At 41.0% G+C, this 22,023-nt stretch overlaps 1 protein-coding gene across 4 annotated transcripts in view; it reads right to left on the minus strand.

Annotated features, from left to right (window-relative positions):
* Positions 1-6,636: 6,636 nt before the first annotated feature.
* TPX2 (TPX2 microtubule nucleation factor) overlaps positions 6,637-22,023 on the minus strand; it is a 64,615-nt gene continuing 49,228 nt past the window's right edge. For 3 of the 4 annotated variants that reach the window (XM_041732165.1, XM_041732167.1, XM_041732166.1), the window contains 6 exons: positions 18,256-18,351; positions 16,768-16,944; positions 16,230-16,376; positions 13,244-13,355; positions 12,410-12,597; positions 6,637-10,211 (listed from right to left, as the gene is read on the minus strand). In XM_041732165.1, the coding sequence (XP_041588099.1) occupies positions 10,101-10,211; positions 12,410-12,597; positions 13,244-13,355; positions 16,230-16,376; positions 16,768-16,944; positions 18,256-18,351 (831 nt within the window). In that variant the 3' untranslated portion in view covers positions 6,637-10,100. The remainder of the gene's footprint in view (positions 10,212-12,409; positions 12,598-13,243; positions 13,356-16,229; positions 16,377-16,767; positions 16,945-18,255; positions 18,352-22,023) is intronic. The other variant, XM_041732168.1, reaches the window with a different exon arrangement.

The following is a 22,023-nucleotide window of genomic DNA, read 5'->3' on the forward strand; positions in this document are numbered from 1 at the left end:
CCACTGCTCTGAGGCTCTCCCAGGATAAGAACTTCACCTCATTTCCTTGAAATGCCCCTATAAATCAGGCTACTACAGTGCCTATGGCAGGTGTTCCCTTCTGACTTGTTACACAGGCCATGCACATTGTCTCAGCATCTGGGCCTCTGGGGACCTATATCCAGATCTAGCTCAGGACAGGGACCATGTCAGTCAACTTTGCATTCTTAGGACCTAGTACAAAAATTGATGCCATTAATAGTAATAGCCATGAATATTTATTGTGTATTTACCATGTACCATATTAACTCCCTTAATCTTCATAACTTTATGAAGTAGATACTACTATCACTCCCATTTCCAAGAGGAAACTGAGGCAAGTTTTCAGAGATAGTCTTCCAGTGGTGCCAGAATTTAAACCCCAGCCACTTGGTCCAGAGCCCTTATGCTTGATTAGTACTCCATATCACTAAATGCCCGCTGCAGAATGAATTCATAAGTGGAGAACACTTTGTGTCATCAGGTTGGTGGCCTTGGGCCCAACATTCAGTAGGTGCTCTATAAGTGCTGAAGAGCAAGTGCTCTCACTTTGGTGGGGCCATGGGATGCTAGGAAACCTTCACTTTCTCCCTCTCCCCTGTCTCAGCCCAACTCTGCAGCATAAACAGCAAAGCCCAAAATAGCCAGGTAATGACGTCAGAGGAACAAGGTCATCTGAAAATTACCCAGGGCCACTGGACACCTCCCTATAGGATCAAGTAGCAGGAGGGTACCCCAGGCTGGTGCAGCTGTTCCAAGAACAGGAAACGTCCCAGGAGCAGACTTGGAAGCACCACTTCGGGAAGGCAGGGCCAGTGGGGGCAGGGGACAAATGAAGACACATAAATGAGTGGAAGCAAGACTCAAGCACAGAGTATAGACCTGGGAGTTGCAAGTAATTCAACTTTGCACAAGAAGTTACTCCCACTGCACGATCCCAGCAAATGGCTCAAAAATCTGGGAATGCATGTTCTGTCCTGTTGCACAGGATGGCTTCCCAGCCTGCCATTGTGCTATTTATAAAACTTGAGGTCCATTTGCTAAACTGGGTTGCCACAAGAACCAGGGGGTGCATGGCAAGCTCTGAGCGACTGCTGCGAGCGGTGGCCTGCCTGGGATGGCGAGGAGCCTCCAACCAGGGATGAGGAGGGGGCTGGGGCAAAGCACCTCCTGGCACTCCGACCACCCTGGCTACCATTTGGTCCGGCCAAGGCTTGTGACTTAGCTGACTGGCAGCTGCCACCTCCCTGACAGGAACCCCAGCAACCAGCACAGTCTGAGAAGATACACGCTGTGTGAAACTGAGAGAGGACCTGCCTCCCAGCCTCTGGGACGCTTAGCAGGAGGTTCCCAGAGCAACGTCAAGAGCCAAGTGAGGGCTCCAGCCCAAATTGCAACCTTCACAAGGTTGCTCCCAAGTCCTAAGTTGCTGGTTGGCTCTGGAGGGTGACAGAAACAATCTCTTCTTCATCTGGGGGTCTCTGATCAAGCGTCCCCCAGTTCAAAAAGAGCCAGGAGCTCCTGAGACTGCCCATCCCCTAGAGCTGGCTCTACTCAAGGAATGTACCTGGTATGGTGCAGAGGACACTAAAGGGCAGATGACCTGGATCCACACCCTGCCACCTACTAGCAGTGTGACTTTGAGGACAGTAACTTAAACATGGAGCCTCAGTTTCCTCATCTGTCATATGATTTGTTGGAAGGCCCTATGGAAAAACCTTCAGCTCTCCTTTATTCTGGTAGTGGAGTCTTGGCTAGGGAGATAAATACCTACTCAACAAATCAGCAGCGCTTCTATGTCACACGAAGAGAGCTCACAAAGGTGACACCCCAAGGAGCTCCAGAGGGAAAGAGGGTTCTTGCCTATCAGATCCCCTCGTTTGGCCTTGGCACCAAGGGTCATGGGAGAGAATGGCTGCTGGCTCCCCAGCCCATAGGACCTTAAGTTAGGAAACCTGTTGTCTCTCTGGCCCTGCAGGTCTCTCTCCTGCACTGATGCTTGGGCATGCATCCATCCCCCAGGGGGCTTGTTAAAACACATCTCCAGAGTGTTTGACTCAGGAGGCCTGCAGTGGGGCTGCATAATTTGCATCTCTAATCCTGATGAGGCCCGTCTGCTGCTCCACAGACTGCACCCTGAGGACCGTCGTCACAGGGAAAATTCTCCCAGCCCCAGTTGCTGAGCTTCCAGCCTAATTACTACCCATTTTCCTGAGGCCTCTGAGCAATAGGAATTACTCAGTCTGTTCTCTATGTGTGTGAGGAAAATGCAGAAATGCTCAGACTCAGTTGTCAGTACAGCTGTTTTAAGGAGAGATTGCTGCACAAAAACTGAAGCGGTAGTGAAGGGCAATGGGTCCCAGCAGCCCCTTCCGACCCCCCATCTGACGGCTCACACTGTGTGGCTTCCTCTATGTTTCCTACTGCTGCAGTAACGAATTACCACAAGGCAAAGAAAAAGGCTAATGAGCAAGTAAGAATCAGTAAGCCTCCAGTGTAGACATCAACCTCCAGCCAGCAGGGTGATTTCTACAATTTCAACTCAAATCCCTCTCCTTTGAGACTACATGCAGTCTCTGAGAGGTCTCTCTGCTCCTTTGCTGGTTGTTAGCTAGCAGCTGCTGGCTCTGTACCTGTTAGGTTAACTTTGGGTAAACAGCAGGGGCTTCTGGCAACCCCTGGTGACACATACCCACTGATAATTAATACTGAGCATATGACTCAAGCATGGTCAGATTGAGTCACATTGGCCAACAGGAATGAGTAAGTGCCCAATGTGACAGTCACCATTGCTGTTCAGAGTGAGTGCCTTTGGTTCGTGTTAAAGCTGGGAGCAAACTGTCATCCAAAGAATGGGAGGAAAGGTCTTTTCTAGAAACATCGTTCTAACTTCTACAATGAGGAATTTGAGCCCAGAGAATCCAAATGACATGCGCAACATCAGAAAGCCAGAAGCCACCCTCCCAGTTCCTAACTGAGGGCTTTTCCCACTAAATACTGTTGTGTTCTTCCTGACCCTGCAACAATTATCCCAAAGCAATCCAAGTCCCCTTGACCATGAACATTGTAAAAACTGAACTGTGGTGGAGAGAAACAGAAGAGCAGCAAGGCAAGGTATCCATTTTACCGTGATGTCCTTAAACCGTCTCCAACAATAGAAAAACCACTACTAGATATCTTCACATCTTGGAAAAGCCAAGGATGGGAGGGACTTCCTTGTAGTAGTCTTTAAGAATTCACTGAACATTCTGTGCAGTCTTTAACCAAGTTCCAAGGTCAAGAGAAACATCAGAAAATATGTGTGTGTCAGAGGACATTATTCAGGGATTAGTCCCCTGGAGTGATCTGGGCTAGATTTCCGCTCCCAGAACCACCCTTGGAAAGTCCTCAACAAGATAGCACACTGTCTCCAACATATTTCATTGAAGTTCAAATGGTAATCCAGGGGCAGGAGAGCTCCCTAGAGGTGCCCTTTTGCAGTGATTGAGCAGGTGGCAACAGAAAACTATAAATATGGAAGTAAGCTTGGTGTGGTTAGAACCGACGGCCTATTAAAAATTCTGAAAATACTCAAGTTGAAATAGTCTTTCCAATTCAATCTCCCTGTTTGGCAGATGTGGAAATTCAAGTCCAGAAAAGGAGAGTGACTTGTTACAAGTCACGCAGTGTGGCAGTGACGGAAGTGAGTGAGATTAGATTTCCTGCCCCTGCTCTTCCCAAAAGACACATCATAGCCCCAGGCAGAGTTAAGAAAGACAAAGGGTATTCTCTTTCCGAATCTGATCTGAAGGATTGGAGACAAAAATCAATTATGTAGGTCTGTCTGAAAATGCAGAGTTCTAAGACTTTAAGATACAGAAAGGCTTTGCCAAAGGCCAATAAACATTTTCTTTTGGCATGAGTGCCAGTAACATTGACATCACAGCAGCCAAAAGGAGCTTTCCATTTTGCAGATATGTATGCCAGGATAATGTCATTAGCCATGCTTTTGGGAGGGGTTTATATTTTCTTTTTTTGTTGTTGTTTTTAAAGATTTTATTTATTTATTCATGAAAGACACAGAGAAAGGTAGAGACGTAGGCAGAGGGAGAAACAGGCTCCAGGCAGGGAGCCTGAGCCTGATGTGGGACTTGATCCTGAGACTACGGATCACACCCTGAGCCAGGGGCAGGTGCTCAACTGCTGAGCCACCCAGGCGTCCCTATATTTTCTTTTAAAAATTTAATTACAAATCTTGAAAATGGTTTGAAATAGTTCATTTAGAGACAGATATGATACATTAGAGGCACAAACAAATCTGTCCTATAAATAGAGTCTATAAAAATTCTTTGCAAAACAAGCATTTTCAATGGGGAGAAGCAAACTCAAAACAATGAAACAGTATGTTTCTATTAAAATTCACATTTACAAAGTATGCAGTTAATATGGAAATATATTTGAATTACTACTGCTAAGTGAAAAACACAGGAGATATGTATACCCAACACACATCCCAGAAGCGCACATATATCCCAGAAACATCCCAGGCAGGTATGTGAATATGCAAGAAAAATTCTTTAGTGTAAAGAAAAATCCTTTAGTATAGAGAAAGACTAAAGTTTCATACATGAAAAAAACAGATTATACAAAGATGATCATGGTGGTTGATGTATTTTTTTCCTTTCTTCCTATTACCAGGTATTATCTGAATGGTATATAATTAATACTAAACCCTACTTCAGAAACTGAAAAAAAAAAAAAAAAAGCTGTAAATCCCACTTGATATTTTTGGATAGAGCAAATCGAGTCACTTTCTAGTCACTTAGCAGATTATCCCTAGGACACTGTGTGTGCATGCGTGCTCCTGAGTGGGAACATGTCCGGGTCTTGAGACTTTTCAAGTCGGCTTACCACCAAGCCAGCTTGAACAAAGCTGCCCCAAACGGTTTTTCATATTACGGTTTATGACCACAGAGTCTATTTTGTATCTTGACCTGCTGAAAACTCTATCTCCCATCCCTGCTCCTGAACAAAAGCCCTGGGAATAGCTTTGGTGCCAAAACAAGCTGAGCAACAGCAGTAGGCTACAATTCTTAGCACATTCACATGCTTGCCTGGGATGTTCTGGGATGCCAGTTCCATAACTACATGGGTCTCAGCACATCAGACAGGGCAGGTTTTTATGCCTTTCTGGCTAATAAAATTTTAAGGGAAGGGGAGAGGGTAATTGATGCCTTCAGGTTAAGGTTAGTCTGGTGAAATATTTCCCAATAAAACCCAGAGTTTTCTAAGCCTTCTTCCCTACCCCTCCAACTATGGTTTCTCTGGGTGAAATGTCAGCATCTGCCAAAACCGTTTCAGGAAGCTGATACCCTCAGCACATAAGAGCCCTGCTTTGACCTGAGCCCAGTCTCTTATTCTCTTGCAAGAGCAAAAATAACAAAATATTGTGAGACATTTTCAATGTCAGTATCCTTCACTGCAGTGCTAGAAAATAGACTGGTATGCAAGGAGACAAAGGAAACAAGGGAAAAGTATGTTTTGTCCCCAGGCTTCTTTTTTGTAGCAACTATACTGGCTTCAGCTGGATAACAAATTGTCCTGGAATTCTTGGCGTTGGTGCAAACATGTCAGCTCCCTGGTTACGCCTTCGTCACCACTCAAAGTACCACACACTTTAACCTTCCTGCTCTTTCCATAGGCCTGGGTTTGTCCTGTATCCAGGAAACTTTATATGTTGTCTAAACTGAGCATCCCAGCAGGCTGCAAGGCAGATGGCAGCTCAGGACTCAGAATGTTGACTGAATCCTACCTGGATCCACACCACCACGCTGTAACTCAGCCTGCCTGTGCAGAAATAGGAGCCCAGCCACGTGGTTAACAGCTTTTTTAACTGCTACTCTCAGCAATGAGGAACTTCCCCAGAAGATAAAATTCAGAAGGGAAGTGCAAAGGAAGTAATGTCAAGATTTGTCCAAGGGGCCACACAGATTTAACCAGATACTCAAGACAATGAGCCCCCAAGGCTCAGCTAGGCCAAGAAGAGGTAAAAGACCAGGTGTTGCTGACGTGTGCTCAAGTCCTTAGAACCTCAAGTCACTAGCCTAGGAGTTCTGCAGAGGATCTTGACCCCACTACAGGTCTGCTTCCATGTCATCAGGTCCTCATAAGAGGCTTTCTTTATACTTCAGTCAGGGGAAAGCCAGGACATGTCCACGTAAAACCTGAATGGCATCGTTCAATCCAGAACACATATGAAAAGATAAAGGTACAGAGCATAAAGCATGATACTTGTAAAAAATAAAAGGAGAGAGATAGAAATACATATATGGTAACTCTCTGCAAAAGAGCACACCTGGCAGCACCAACTCTGAGGATGGGAACTGAGCAGTTGAAGAAAAGGTGAACTTTATTTACCTTTGTATCTTGTGAATTCTGAACCCATGTGAATGTATAACATTTCAAAGAACAAATTAAAAACAAATGCAGAATACTATAATCTTATTGTTACAAAAAAAAAAAAAAAAAGAAAAATGCTCTAGAGGTCTATATACATAAAAACATTCTGGAAGAATATGCAACTGTTATCAGTGGGGTACTCCTGGGAAACGGAGTAGGGAAATAAGGAGATTTGCATGGTTTATTCTATATGGTCTGTATTATTTTAATTGTTTCCAAAAGACATATTATACTACTTTGGCAATTTTTACTTAAAGAAACATTTTTAAGAATTGCATTCTCACCTCCCAAAAGAATCTCTGAGCTCCCCCAGTACTTTCTGTGTCTCACATTACTCAGTCACATCTTATCTTGTATTATAATGCCTTGTATACAGGTCTCATCCCTGTTCAACTCTGGAGCGGCTGCAACTATAGCCTGTCTACCACCCAAGCTCCAGTCTCCAGGGACAAAACTGTGCAAAAGAACCAGCAAGGAATAAAACAGCAGTCAAGATGGCAACAAAGCAATCACACAAAGCAAAATGACCAACCAAATTAAGAGTGGACAGTAATCTTACAAATATGTTAAAGAGCACAAGACTATTAGCAATGGGGAAACCATGACCAAGTCAAAACAACATTGAAAACAAAGTCTTTCCCAGAAATTGAGAGAATTCTAACCATCTGCATGTGCGCATGAGCTAGGAGCTTTGCAAAATTGCCAAGCGAAGTGTGACAGCCAGATTTCTCAGTAAAAGTAAGTAAGTTCCTATCAGAGGACATGTTCTTTGCTTAGGAAAATTTCAGAGCAACCTCAGAGTGTTGAAAGAGAAGCTCCCTCCAGAATATAGCCTGAAGGGATAAAGAACCTGACTTCCTCTGTAAGATAAAAGTGGAAATTTTGAGCTTCAGAAGAAATGGTAGACTGTGTTAGAAATAAGGGTCATGTGAGGTGGTCCCAAAAGAGAACTCAGTATGAGACAGACAGAACTGAGGAGAAACAGCCAGCTGTTGGGAAACTGAGGAAGTCTGAGAAGCAGGAAGCAATGGATGTCTGCATCTCAATTTTAAGCTCTTTGCTCTCAAGTAATGTAATCCCATTCTGTTGCCTCTCCAAAACTGTCATATATTACCATCCCAACATGGGTCTGTGTGGAGAGGGTAATCCAGAAGGATCCCCTAGGTCTATAATTCTTGGTAATACTCTTTCCAGAAACCTCAATTTGAGGGCTGGATTTATTCTCCTACCTGAAATGACTAAAAACAAAAAATGGGCAAAATATATAAAACACCTGATAGATAGAAGTATATGAATGATGTATAAGAATGACGGTGGACTGTCAGAAAACTAACACGAGAGGAGGGAAGGCTACAGAGAATAGACACAGAGCTCAAGGATTGAACAGGAAAAAAACCCAACAACAAGAGATGACCAGAAACAATGAAGGCCCTCCAGGAATCTGCAAGAACGGAGGAGGACTTGGGATAGAACTGGATTTCTCATAGGACTGATATCTGGGTACCCTCCTCAACTACTCTCTTTCTTGCATACGAGAACCAATACGTCAGCAACTCTTGCCGGTTACAACTTCAAGATACGCTCAGAACCCAACCATTTCTCATCACCTCCACTGCTACTACCCCAGACCAGGCTCCTACTAGCTCATACATTCCTGTTTCCAACCTTACATGCCCTCCATCCCATTCCATTCTATTCTTCACAAAGCAGTAGGAGAAACATTTACCACATGATAGAAGAGAGGACAGTTACTGGCTTATGGCCTGTCTTCCCCCCTAAAAGGTAGCTCCGTGAAAGCAAGTTCTTCTATTTCTGTTCATTGCTGTATTCCCAGAGACTAAGTAAGTAGTTCCAAAGTAGGTATAGTAGCATCAAATAAATAGTTGTTAAATGATTTACATAAGTAGGTATAGACCTGTATACTAGACTTCTAGGAAATGAATAAAGGAACTGTATTTTGCACCAGTCTGTGGGTCTTCAGGAGGCTCAGGGATCTGCAAATCATGTCTTGCTTTGTATCCATCACTGAATCTACAATGGCCTGTTAATAATGCTCACTGAACAAACAAATGAAAGGAACATAAAATAGGTTTACTATCTTCTACGGTCACTGGAACTGGCCTGGGCAGGATATAGATGCTTTTATATCTCTTAGCACAGGAGTAGAGCATGAGTAAAGAGTAGAGTTCATAGATGATGTCAAGTCTAAAAGAAATACCCTATTTAACATGGATCTAGCAAATTTTGTGCCAGCTACAAAAGAATATAGAGATGACTAACATAACTTTTGTTTTCAAGGAATAAGAAAATTTTAGCTATCTGGGTCTCTACCAGTTTCTGAACAAGTACAAATAATTCGTGGTATAATTGTTCTACTAGAGACATATAGAAGAAACATTTGGGAGGCACACAGAAGGAAGAGATCATCCCAGCAGAGGTCAGGTGGTCAAGAAAGGACTTATGAAAAAGATTTTACTTTAGTCTTGTAAAGAAGTTTACCAGCTGAGAAAAAGCACATTTAGGGAAGAAGGCACATGTCTGTGTGAAGGTATAACACACATGATTGCCTTTCAGAGTGGTTCCTGAGAGGGAGTTCAAAATATGTAAGGATAGAAAAACATTACAAAGCACTTTCCTCTAAGGACAGGGCCTCTGCTTTAAAAAGTTCCTGGACCCTTCCTCCTCTCTAAGTACCCATTTACCCCAATAAGATGTACCTCCCAAGGGGCCTGATAGAATTAAAAACATGAAGTAACAAAATCAGGGAGGGGAAGACAAACATGTTTATTCCATTCCAGTTTATGGAGGACTTAAAAAGTGTACCACATGGCATTCTGTTATTATCAGCACTGACAAGGGAAGACAGTGCCTTAACAGCAGCTCTGCCCCAAAGTCTGCTGATGGCTGCTGCAAAGCTCCCTGTCAGTCCATGGTCTTCCTCATGATTGCATGGTTAATGAAGCTTCCACCCTTTGTAGAGACAGGCTCCTTAACTCAAAATTCATTTTGTGCAGAGATGAGGAAAGAATCTGATATATATATATATTTTAGTTTTATTTATTTATGATAGTCACAGAGAGAGAGAGAGAGGCAGAGACACAGGCAGAGGGAGAAGCAGGCTCCATGCCCGACGTGGGATTCGATCCCGGGTCTCCAGGATCGTGCCCTGGGCCAAAGGCAGGCGCCAAACCGCTGCGCCACCCAGGGATCCCAAGAATCTGATATATTAACTGTTCCTCAGGTAAGCCATGACTTAAATTCTATCTTAGTATTTAACTATCTTTATTTTCTGATTAAAATAAAAAGAAGGGGGGAGAGGGCAAAGAGGCAAAAGAAAGTATACTGTGCTGATACTAGTCAGAGTTAAGACTCATTAAAGGTTGACTGATGCGAGTTCAAAGGAAATAACTACATGGAATCAGAGCAAGATATGCATGAGTCTCATTATTAGCCTCAATAATGTAGGAAAACAATTCTCAACAAGACTGGAGTCCACACTTGTCATGTATGCTGCTGTGCATGAGCAGGTAAAGTCTGGAGAAATGGGTTCTCTCTATTGCCCTGGTGACAAGGAAAGAAGGCTCCTGGTTTCGTGAAAAGAGCAGCTCCTCTTCCCAGGTGGTGCCTGTAGCTCACAGCCGAGGTTAGCAGTGGAATCGAGTGGAGAACTTGGGAGAAACAGGCACAGTCAGAGGCTGGTCACTTGACTTTACTTCCACACCCTGGTACTTGCGTATTGGATTTGCCTTGTGTACCTGCAGAGTAAGGAAAGATAGTTACCACTGATCAGGATATGAGAACTATGCATATAGTTGTTTTAATCTTTTTCTTCTTGAGAAAATGCTTATATAGTCTTATAGATCCAAGTCACTAATCCAAAGGTGGGGGTGGTGGAGGAGGCGAGGCAACACAGCATAATGGAAAAACACACGAACTTTGGAGTCAAGTAGGTTTCTATTCAGATCTTGCGGGATCCTTCAACTTGCATTAAAGAACATTAAGCCTAACTCCAACTTGATTGTTTATTACAGAAAAGAGATATATTAAGAATCTGCCAGAGGAGGGGATGGGGGGATAGGTTAACATTAAGGAGGGCATGTGATGTAATGAGTACTGGGTATTACATAAGACTGATGAATCACTAAACTCTACCTCTGAAACTAATAATACACTATATGTAAAACAACAACAACCCCAAAAAATGAATCTGTCAGGGGACCATCTTAAGCTTATTGAGTCTTAATATTCACCAAAACCATAGACAAAACAAACAAACAAAAAACAACGACAAAAAACCCCCCCAATAACCAGGAAGAGTTGCTGGAAGAAGGCCATCCATCCTTCTGGGCAGTCTAAAATCAATCCTGAATTAAGTCAGGTTAGACGACAGCTAACTAGCATTGCCTAAACTGTACTTTAGCAAAGCCTATACTGAGAATCACTGTAAGTAGCACCTCTATGATGGGGATAAACACAAGAGGCAGTACCAAGTGTTGAAGAAAAATCAAAGAACTTCAGGCTGGAAAAAAGGCTGGTTTTGTGAACATATCTAGAGCAGGGACTATTTTATTATTTTGCCTAATCAGCAAATGGCAGCTTGGATTTTGCCAAGAAGCTAGTCCCTTTAATAATTTGTCTCTAGAGCCTTCCTTGAGGTCACAGTCATCTCTGCCAACAGCAGTATCAACAGCTGGCCTAGGCTTTTTATTTATTTAATTTATTTTAAAAAATTTATTTGTTCAGAAGAGACACACACAGAGAGAGAGAGAGGCAGAGACACAGGCCGAGGGAGAAGCAGGCTCCACACAGGGAGCCCGATGCAGGACTCGATCCCAGGACTGGGATCATGCCCCAAACCAAAGGCAGATGCTCAAACCACTGAGCCACCCAGGCATCCCTGGCCTGGCCTTTTTAGACAAAACTGCAACAACCTATGTATTTATAATAATGATCCTTTTATCAATCACATGAAGTTCCATCTGAAACTCTTCCCTCATTAATGCAGTTAATGTGGCTTGCTGCCCGCCCTCCTAATGAAAAAGTCCTTAATGTGAATTAAGCTTTTTTTCTGGATAACTTAATAACTAAATCATCATGCATTGAAGTGTAAGCATCGAAGGTCACATAGACTAATATGCACTATCACCAAAAGGAATCTAAGTCAATTAAGAGGAAAATGAAAATATAGTTGCCACATAATTCTCATGTCCTTCTCTAACTACATATTCTTGTCGAAGTTATAAAATCACATTGGTTTTCTTAAGTCTAAAGGAAATAATAAAATATAAATAAAGATAAGTTAGATAAATATAAAAGTCCTAGGAATGCATCACTGTGCATGCTATGCCACATGATATCCTTCTTATGAAGACCCCTGGAAGAAATTCTGTCTGAATTCAGTATCAAGAATAAATGTTTTTTGGAATCCCTGGGTGGCGCAGCGGTTTGGCGCCTGCCTTTGGCCCAGGGCGCGATCCTGGAGACCCGGGATCGAATCCCACATTGGGCTCCCGGTGCATGGAGCCTGCTTCTCCTTCTGCCTGTGTCTCTGCCTCTCTCTCTCTCTCTCTGTGACTATCATAAATATAAATAAATAAATAAATAAATAAATAAATAAATAAATAAATGAATGAATGAATGAATGAAAATAATTTTTTTTAAACTAGCTGATTTATATTTCATGAACACTGAGAGTTTTGTAACCAACAGGTTGGTTCCTAAAAAGCCAAAATTATGGCTCAAACTTAGCGGATACATGGATCACAATGTGCAGTTTTAATGCTGTTCACATCACAACTTTGTTACTATTCTTGGTTTGTGTAATTTTCTGCTTTCACTCATCTTTGATATGTCCTTGTAGACCACCTTAGATCCTTTCTGGAACAAGGCAAGGTACAGATAACACAAAAAGAAGACAACCATGGGTTAGTGAATGCTCATGCTGCCCAGTTACCAGTTCTTTCCGTAGCCTGGCCAGCTCCTCCCTCTTCTGCTCTTCCTCCTGGTGCCTGGCCTCCTCCAACTGCTGGACTTTCTGAGCTTCTACCTCAGCCATTCTCTTTTCCAGTTCCTGTCGCTCCTTGGCTCTCTTCTCGGTGGCCAGCTGAAAAGGTTCCTGAACTAGAGAACCAGAAAGGCCCTCTGAGTACAGAAACAGAGAGAATATTGGTGCACAAGCAGGATTTGCATAAACCTATCCCCCTTGATACAGCAACAAAAAGGTTAAACTCTAGGGAAGCCCTGTTAGCAGAAAGGTGGAGTATACCACATACAAAAAGTCCTAGAATTTTAACAGTTGGAAGGTCCTGGAAACCATCTAATTAGGAGAAAAGCAAAGACCCACACAGATGAAACAGCTTGCTCAAAACTACATAGTAATTCTGAGATAGATGTAGGGAGGAGAATTCAATTTTCTGACATCCTACCCAGTGCTTAAGGAATCAAACGTTTATATCTAAGCCGTGTTACATGATGAACTCCAGAAAGAAGTCCTGGCTCTTCCTCCCACACTTACTACTCTTTGGTTAAGTAAGGCCCATAACTGCTATTGAAATGTCAGCTGCCTTTGCCCAAGCTCTTGTTCTGGACCCAACACATGTGGCAAACTCAACACAGCTGCTGGGTTCAACAAAGACAAAAAACCTCGTCTAAGAAGAGGACAACTAGAGCCTCTAAAGGCAAATGCTTCTGGTTGACACAGCTGATACTGTCATAACTGAGTCCAAGCATACCCCCTAGGAAGTCTGACAATTCTTCCCTGATTCCCCAAGAGAACATATAACACTACCAGCAACGGATTTCTTCTCTTTCTTGGGAACAAAGGGCTCCTGGGAGATGACGGTGTTTGGACGAGCCTTGAAGCAAGCCGCTTCTTTCTGCTGTTTCAGTTCTTCCTCCAGCTAATAGATACAAAGTCTGTTAGATAAGCAACAGCATTGGGGCACCTGGGTGGCTCAGTTGGTTAAATGTCTGCCTTTGGCTCAGACCATGATCCTGGAGTCCTGGGATCAAGCCCCACATCAGATTCCCCACTCAGCGGGGAGTCTGCTTCTCCCTCTGTTCTTCCTCATGTCCTCATGTTCACTCTCACTCCCTCTCTCAAATAAATAAAAATCTTAAAAGAAAAAAAAGATAAGCAACAGCATAATTCTCCATGACTGCTGCCTCAGTAGCTCAAGACTAATGTTTCTAAATGACTTCATCTAAACCCCAGTTAAAATCTCCTTTACACTGAGTAGATCACACTGACAACCTCTGAATCCACTGAAAACTAGAAAATATCTTTAAGGTACTTTTAAGGTCTATCTGAACATCACAAAAGTAAACATGTGGACATTATATACCCTTGGATGGGATCATCTATAAAATATTCTCTCTCTCCTAAACCCCAAAAGAATCTAACCAGAATTTTTTTTTTTTTTTAAGATTTTATTTATTTAGAGGATCCCTGGGTGGCTCAGCAGTTTGGCACCTGCCTTTGGTCCAGGGAGTGATCCTGGAGTCCCGGGATTGAGTCCCGCATCGGGTTCCCAGCGTGGAGCCTGCTTCTCCCTCTGCCTGTGTCTCTGCCTCTCTCTATGTCTATCATGAATGAATAAATAAAATCTTAAAAAAAAAAAAAACAAAAACAAGATTTTATTTATTTATTTGAGAGAAAGTGAGAAAGCATAAGTGAGGGGGGAGGGCGGAGAGAGAGGAGAGAGAGAGAAGCAGACTCCCTGCTGAGCAAGGAGCCCGACTCAGGGCTCAATTTCAGGACCCTGAGTTAATGACCTAAGGTGAAGGCAGTCAATTAGCCAACTGAGCCATCCAGGTGCCCCAAATCTAACCAGAATTTTATCAAGTCTCTAGATCTAACTACTCATTTATAGGAAATACAGAAGGTACAGGAACACATTAAATAACACCATGAGACTACAATGATCAAAGTCAGGATTGTGGAAAATTTATAGGACAAACAAGCCAGTCTATCCCACAAGTAATATGTAAATAGAGAAGCCTATAGAGAAAAAGGGATTTAGAGATTTATCAAACAAATGCAATATGTGGGCCTTATTTGGATCCTGATTGGAACAATTCAACTGTCTAAAAAAATTATTAGAGATTTGAGGATTTAAGAACTCTATTTGTCACTACTAAGGGATTACTATTAATCTTTTTATGTGTGATAGTATTATGGGGTTTTTATACTTATTTATTTGTTTATTTTTAAAGATTCCACCCATCTATTCATGAGAGAGACACACACACACACACACAGAGAGAGAGAGAGAGAGGCAGAGACACAGGCAGAGGGAGAAACAGGCTCCATGCAGGAAGCCCGACTTGGGACTCAACCTCGGCACTCCAGGATCACGCCCTGGGCCAAAGGCAGGTGCCAAACCACTGAGCCACCCAGGGATCCCCTATACTTACATTTTTAAAGATACATACTGAAGATATAAAGATACATATATTTCCTTGCTTTTTTTGGATGAAATGAGGTGATATCTAGATTTACTTCAAAGTAATCCTTTGTAGAAATATCCAGTATAGAGTTAAGTAGGTAGAAATACGGATGAAATAAGATTATCCATGTTTTGTTCATTATAGAACCAACTGACAGGTTCATGGAGGATCATTACGCTATCCTCTCTACGTTTATGTATGTTTAAAAACTTAAAAAAAATTTTTTTATAGGAAATATCCCACACAGACATTTTGTGTCATGGTCCTGGAAAGATTGATTCACTACTACTTCCAAAACAACAGACCTAAGTTTTCCTAGGGAATACCACCACCAAGGGAGCCTATGTGCAGTCATGTAGTCATATCACTTGATTTCCTAGAAAGATTAGCCCAGAACTCCTTTTGGACAGAGTCCATGATAAGTGATTCTACAAAAACATGGACAAACTTAGGGGTTCAGGGGAATTTTTTTTCCAAATAGGGAAGAATTAGATCCCAATTATACCAGCCAACAACCAATTAATTGTTTTTAATCACCTGTCATCTACAAAGAACAAACAGCACACTATGTTGAGAAAACAGCATACTACACTGAGGATCTATTCTCACCATACTGTTTCTTATCAAAACACCAACAAAAAGGGCTGAACACATAATGAACAAATCTAATAGTGGAATAGAAAAGATCTTAAACTCTTGATGCAAAAAAGGCCTGTCGGTTTTCACATTCCCCAGATGATCACTGGGAGAAGAGGTCAGCAAACTTCAGCCTGTAGGCCAAACATAGCTTGCAATCCCTTTTTGTATAGCCCTGGAGCTAAGACTGATTTTCACATTTTCAAAGGGTTTAAACACACACACTCACACACACACACATCCAGAATATGTGACAGACAGTATGTAACCTAAAATATTTACCATCTAAAATATTTACCTAATCTAAAATATTTACCATCTGGTCTTTTGTTTTTTATTATTTAAAGATTTATTCATGAGAGTGTGTGCGCGCAAGCAGGGGAGAGGCAAAGGGAAGGGGGAGACAAGCAGACTCCCTGCTGAGCAGGGAGCCCTACCATGGGGCTCAATCCCAGAATTCTGAGACCATGACCTAAGCTGAAATCAAGAATTGGATGCTTAACCAACTGAGCCACCCAGGCACCCTATTATCTGGTCTTTTATAGAGAAAGTCTGATTCTTGATTTAGAGTGAGAGCTCCTGAATTCAGTATGTTAGTTCTCAGATGAGCTTCAGGGTAGTGGGTCTACATATTCTAACACACCAACAATGAAGCAATGAACATTTCAGCTGCTCTCCCCGTTCCCCACCTGATGCTTCCATGTCTGTGCCTTCAGAGCACCTCTTCTGTCAGTCTCCAAGCAGAAAGGCTCAATCTGAGTTACGTTCTTCACCTTCTTCTCTGGCAGGTTAATGGTGTCAAAATGAGGCAAAGGAAGTGCCTTAAACTTGGGCACCTAATAGAAACGAAGACATAAGCCTTAAGACCCTAAGGTTTCTCCAGCCAGAAAGTAAGAACTGCTCCAGAATATCTGGATGAATCTTAAATACAGAAAAGGCCAGTTTTCAAAGCAGCATGGTATGTACAGCAGAAAGAGTAAGGGGCTCAAAAGGAAATCTAGGTTATCCTCCCAATATTGCCAATAACTGGCAACACGATCATAGGCAAGTCGCTTAATCTCCTTGTGCCAGAAGGGTTGTTAAAAACTTCCCCTATTTATACTTCATAAGGTTCTTAGAGGGATCAAAGGAAGTCAGTGATTTTATAGCTAAAAGTGCAACATAAAAGATTATCTGTGACAGATCAAAGAACCGTATTATGCTACTTGCAGAAATGGAAACACCTACCTCTCCTTTCTGCAGTTCTTTTATTTTCTTCTCCTTCTGTAACTGACGTTCTTTGTCTCGAGAATCAAAAGAAAAAGGACATATTTCCACAGTTCTTGCCTCTGGGATTTGGGGCTTAAAAGGTACCCCATAATGTGGCACAGGTTGAGCTCTTATCACTACCGGCTCCTCCTCTTCCTAAGGGAAAAACTGTAGTTTAGACACAAGTTCTCTCTTACCTCCTCAGAATGTGGAGTAAAAAGACGGTATTTGAAAGAAATCGTTAAGGCAAGTCACTCAACCTCCATAGGTGTCTTTGCTTCCTTTTCTACCAAAGAGAGATAATACCTAAGTCATCTACCACTTCATAGGGGGGAGACCAGTGTGAAAGCATTTGATAAAGGACTAACACAATTACTCTTAAAGGATCTAAAGTTTATCACAGGGAGTTATAAAAACGAAATGAGATCAAACAGTGTGAACAAAATGAAGAACAGAAGAGAGGTACTAACTAAGCATATACCTTGGCCTCTTCTTTGACCCAGCCTCCAGACTCCACTAAAACATGTGACTGGGAGTTAATGGTTGCCAAACCCAGAATAGGACCAAGTAAGCTGTTTGGGTTCAAGCTGGTAACATAAGATTACCATGTGTTTTAGTTTCAAATGAACCTATAAAAAGGCTTGAGATCTGCTATAAAATTACCCTAACTCTGGATATTTATAGATAAAATGGGAGCTGTAATAAGAAACTAGCCTGATCAATGACAGTTTATGTATTCCAATTTCATGAACCATCACCACCCAGTAACCTTAGCAACCCTTGGGTTAATGGAGATCAAACAAGGTAGATATAACTGCTTAGTATGAATTTTATTTATTATTTATTTATTTATTCATTCATTCATTCATTCATTCATTCTTAGTATGAATTTTAAAAGTCCCCTACTAGGGATCCCTGGGTGGCGCAGTGGTTTGGCGCCTGCCTTTGGCCCAGGGCACGATCCTGGAGACCCGGGATCGAATCCCACGTCGGGCTCCCAGTGCATGGAGCCTGCTTCTCCCTCCGCCTGTGTCTCTGCCTCTCTCTCTCTCTCTCTGTGACTATCATAAATAAATTAAAAAAAAAAAAATTTAAAAAATAAAAGTCCCCTACTAAATGGTGACAATAGCTCAGGAAAAATAAAATACAGGGCTTGGCAACTTTTGATCCAAGTTATGACAGGCTGATTTTCAATACTATAGAAATGGACAAGCCTCTAATAAGTTGTAACCAGTCACTACTGAAAGCCAGAAGATTCATATCCTTACCAACTACTTTGCTCTTGGGGGAGCAAAAAAGATGATCAAGTGTTCATACCCACTGTTAAAGACAACTCCAGATAAGAGTGACTGCCTTGACTTCCATTAAGCTTAAGAAAGAAGAATGTTAAAAAAAAAAAAAAAAAAAGAAGAATGTTTAAATTGATGAAGTAAAAGGAAGAAAATTCCCTCTATCCCAGGGAATCACCTCATCTTCTTTGGTGGGCATTCGGATTCTGTTCTTCAATGCAAAGGCTGGTGACTTGGGAACAGTGATGGGAAGTACTTTCTTTTCAGGAACACCCTGCAAGGAGTAAGCAATTCAGTTAGACATCACAGAACAATCTCTATTAGGCTGTGTAGTAAGATCAAATCCCTCTCTGGGCACCTGTGTGGCTCAGCTGGTTGAGTGTCATGATACCCCTCTGTGTGGTTCAGCTTGGGTCATGATACCCCTCTGCCTCTGCCTGCCAATACCCCTGCTTGTGCTCTGTCAAATAAATAAAATCTTAAAAAAAAAAAAAAAGAAAGAAAGAAAGAAAGAAAAAGATCAAATCCCTCTTCTTAAGGGGGAATTCATATACCAGGAATAAAAAAAAAGGCTAGCAATTTAGTATGTTGCTGTTTACCCAAGTAAGACAAAGGCACCCTGTAACACAGTAGCATTCCAGAGGTAGATTATCATACAAAAGAGTAGCAAATAATAAGGGCATGGCTGGAGTACTATATTCAGTAAAAATAGGATTCATCACAATCTTTTTCGGTACTTAGGAAAAACACTCACCAGAACTAAAAAACTAATGCTTCTTTCCCTTTCTATAATCTCTCAAATACAAAAATAAAAAAAGACTTCCAAATGTATCCAGAATCAGAGTAGGTATCATCCATTTTCTTAAACCTATTCCTCATACAACTCTACAATGAAAATGGATGTTCAAACACATCACCCTTGGGGTGCCTGACTGGCTCAGTCAGTGGAGCATGTGACTCTTGATCTCACTGTTGCCAGTCCGAACCCCATGGTAGGTATAGAAATTACTTAAAAGTAAAATATTGGAAAAAAAAAATTAAAAATAAATAAATAAATAAAATACTGGGCAGCCCGGGTGGCTCAGCAGTTTAGCGCTGCCTTCAGCCCAGGGTGTGATCCTGGAGTCCCAGGATCAAGTCCACATCGGGCTCCCTGCATGGAGCCTGCTTCTCCCTCTGCCTGTGTCTCTGCCTCCCCCCCCCCTGGAAACCCCCAAAACCCCCCCCGGGAAAAAACCCCCAAAAAAAATTTTAAAAACCCCAAAAAATTTTTTTTTTTTTTTTTTTTTTTTCAATTTCCCCTTTTTTTTTAAAAAAAAAAAAAAAAATTAAAAAAGAAAAAAATTTTTATTTATTTTTTTTAAAAAACCCCCCCTTTTTTTCCCCCCCCTTTTGTTTTTTTAAAAAAATTTTTAAAATTTTTTTTCCCCTTTTTTTACCGTTTTTTAAAAATCCTTTTTTTTTAAAATTTTTAAAAAAATAAAAAATTTAAAATTTGGGGCCCCTTTTTTCCCCCCTTTTCCCCCCCCCCCCCCCCCCCAAAAAAAAAAACCCCCCCCCCCCCCCCCCCCCCAAAAAAATTAAAATTTTTGGGGGGGCCCCCCAAAGGTAAAAAAAAAAAAAAAAAAAAAAAAAAAAATTAAAAAAAAAATAAAAAACCGGGGCCCCTTTTTAAGTTTTTTTGGGGGGGGGGTTTTGGGGGGCCCGGAAACCCCATCGGGCTCCTGCAGGGAAACCCTTTTCCCCCCCCCCCCGGGTGTTTTGTTTCTCAAATTTAAAAAAATAGATAGATAGATAGATAGTTTGATAAAAAAATAGATAAAAAAATAGATAAATAAATAGATAAATAGATAAAAAAAATAATAAATAAATAAAAATTAAAAAAATAAATAAAATCTTTAAAAATAAAAAAAAAAATTAAGGGGCCCCGCCCAATGGCTCAGCGGTTTAGCACCGCCTTCAGCCCAGGGCCCTGATCCTGGAGACCCGGGATGAAAAACCCCCTCGGGTCCCTGCATGGTCAAATAAATAAAATCTTAAAAAAAAAAAAAAGAAAGAAAGAAAGAAAGAAAAAGATCAAATCCCTCTTCTTAAGGGGGAATTCATATACCAGGAATAAAAAAAAAGGCTAGCAATTTAGTATGTTGCTGTTTACCCAAGTAAGACAAAGGCACCCTGTAACACAGTAGCATTCCAGAGGTAGATTATCATACAAAAGAGTAGCAAATAATAAGGGCATGGCTGGAGTACTATATTCAGTAAAAATAGGATTCATCACAATCTTTTTCGGTACTTAGGAAAAACACTCACCAGAACTAAAAAACTAATGCTTCTTTCCCTTTCTATAATCTCTCAAATACAAAAATAAAAAAGACTTCCAAATGTATCCAGAATCAGAGTAGGTATCATCCATTTTCTTAAACCTATTCCTCATACAACTCTACAATGAAAATGGATGTTCAAACACATCACCCTTGGGGTGCCTGACTGGCTCAGTCAGTGGAGCATGTGACTCTTGATCTCACTGTTGCCAGTCCGAACCCCATGGTAGGTATAGAAATTACTTAAAAGTAAAATATTGGAAAAAAAAAATTAAAAATAAATAAATAAATAAAATACTGGGCAGCCCGGGTGGCTCAGCAGTTTAGCGCTGCCTTCAGCCCAGGGTGTGATCCTGGAGTCCCAGGATCAAGTCCACATCGGGCTCCCTGCATGGAGCCTGCTTCTCCCTCTGCCTGTGTCTCTGCCTCTCTGTGTGTGTGTATCTCAAATAAATAAATAGATAGATAGATAGATAGATAGATAGATAAATAAATAGATAAATAGATAAATAAATAGATAAATAGATAAAATAGATAAATAAATAAATGAATGAATAAATAAATAAAATCTTTAAAAATAAAAATAAAAAATTAAGGGCAGCCCAGATGGCTCAGCGGTTTAGCACCGCCTTCAGCCCAGGGCCTGATCCTGGAGACCCGGGATCGAGTCCCACATCAGGCTCCCTGCATGGAGCCTGCTTCTCCCTCTGCCTGTGTCTGTGCCTCTCTCGCTCTGTCTCCAATGAATAAATAAAATCTTTAAAAGAAAACAAATAAATAAATAAATAAAATATTTTTAAAAATCACCCTCAAAAGGCAAATGGGAAAAAGTACTGGGCAAGTTAGTCAAATTTTCCTCTGCCAAACAAAAAACAAAAACAAGCAGTTCACAAAGATACATGAGACTCGATCTCAATAATTTTTAAAAATATAAATTAAATCAGGTTATTCTTCACCTAGAAGACTGAGTAACATTTTAAAGACTGATTAATACCAGTGTTGGCATGTAGGAAGAGAAGCAGGCACTCACATACAGTTGGATAAGAGTATAGGTCATAAATTAGTACAACCTTTGGGAATTAGTTTTTAAATTTTTAAGTAGTCATACTTTCACCCAATATTCTACATCCAGCATTTGACCTCTAGTTTAGTGTTTGTTTTTAGGTATTATTTTAAAATATTTTTATAAGAATAAAAAAATTGCAAATAATTATTTATCAAGAAAGGATCAGGTAAAAAAAAAATTAAAAAAAAAAAAAAAAGAAAGGATCAGGTAAATCCTTTTTTAAATTGTGGTGCAGCCACACAAAAGAATATTATACAGCCATGAAAAAGAATTAAATAAATCTTTATTACTGACATATTACAGTGTTCATAATATTGAAGGGAGAGGGACAAGTTGCTGAAATAGGGAATATTATTTTTTTGTTTTTAAAATATCTGTAATTAACTTAAGCATAGAAAATAAAAATCTGAGAACAGCTATTAACTCTCATACCTCTTTGAGAGTAGATTAAGAGAAGCAACTGATTTTTCTATATTCCATAATTCTCACACATTCAACTACTCTGAGGATTTTTTCCTTCATGATTCCAAAACACTGTCAACATTTCAAATCCTCAGAC

Source organism: Vulpes lagopus, chromosome 18, assembly GCF_018345385.1.
Source record: "Vulpes lagopus strain Blue_001 chromosome 18, ASM1834538v1, whole genome shotgun sequence".
Classification (NCBI taxonomy): domain Eukaryota; kingdom Metazoa; phylum Chordata; class Mammalia; order Carnivora; family Canidae; genus Vulpes; species Vulpes lagopus.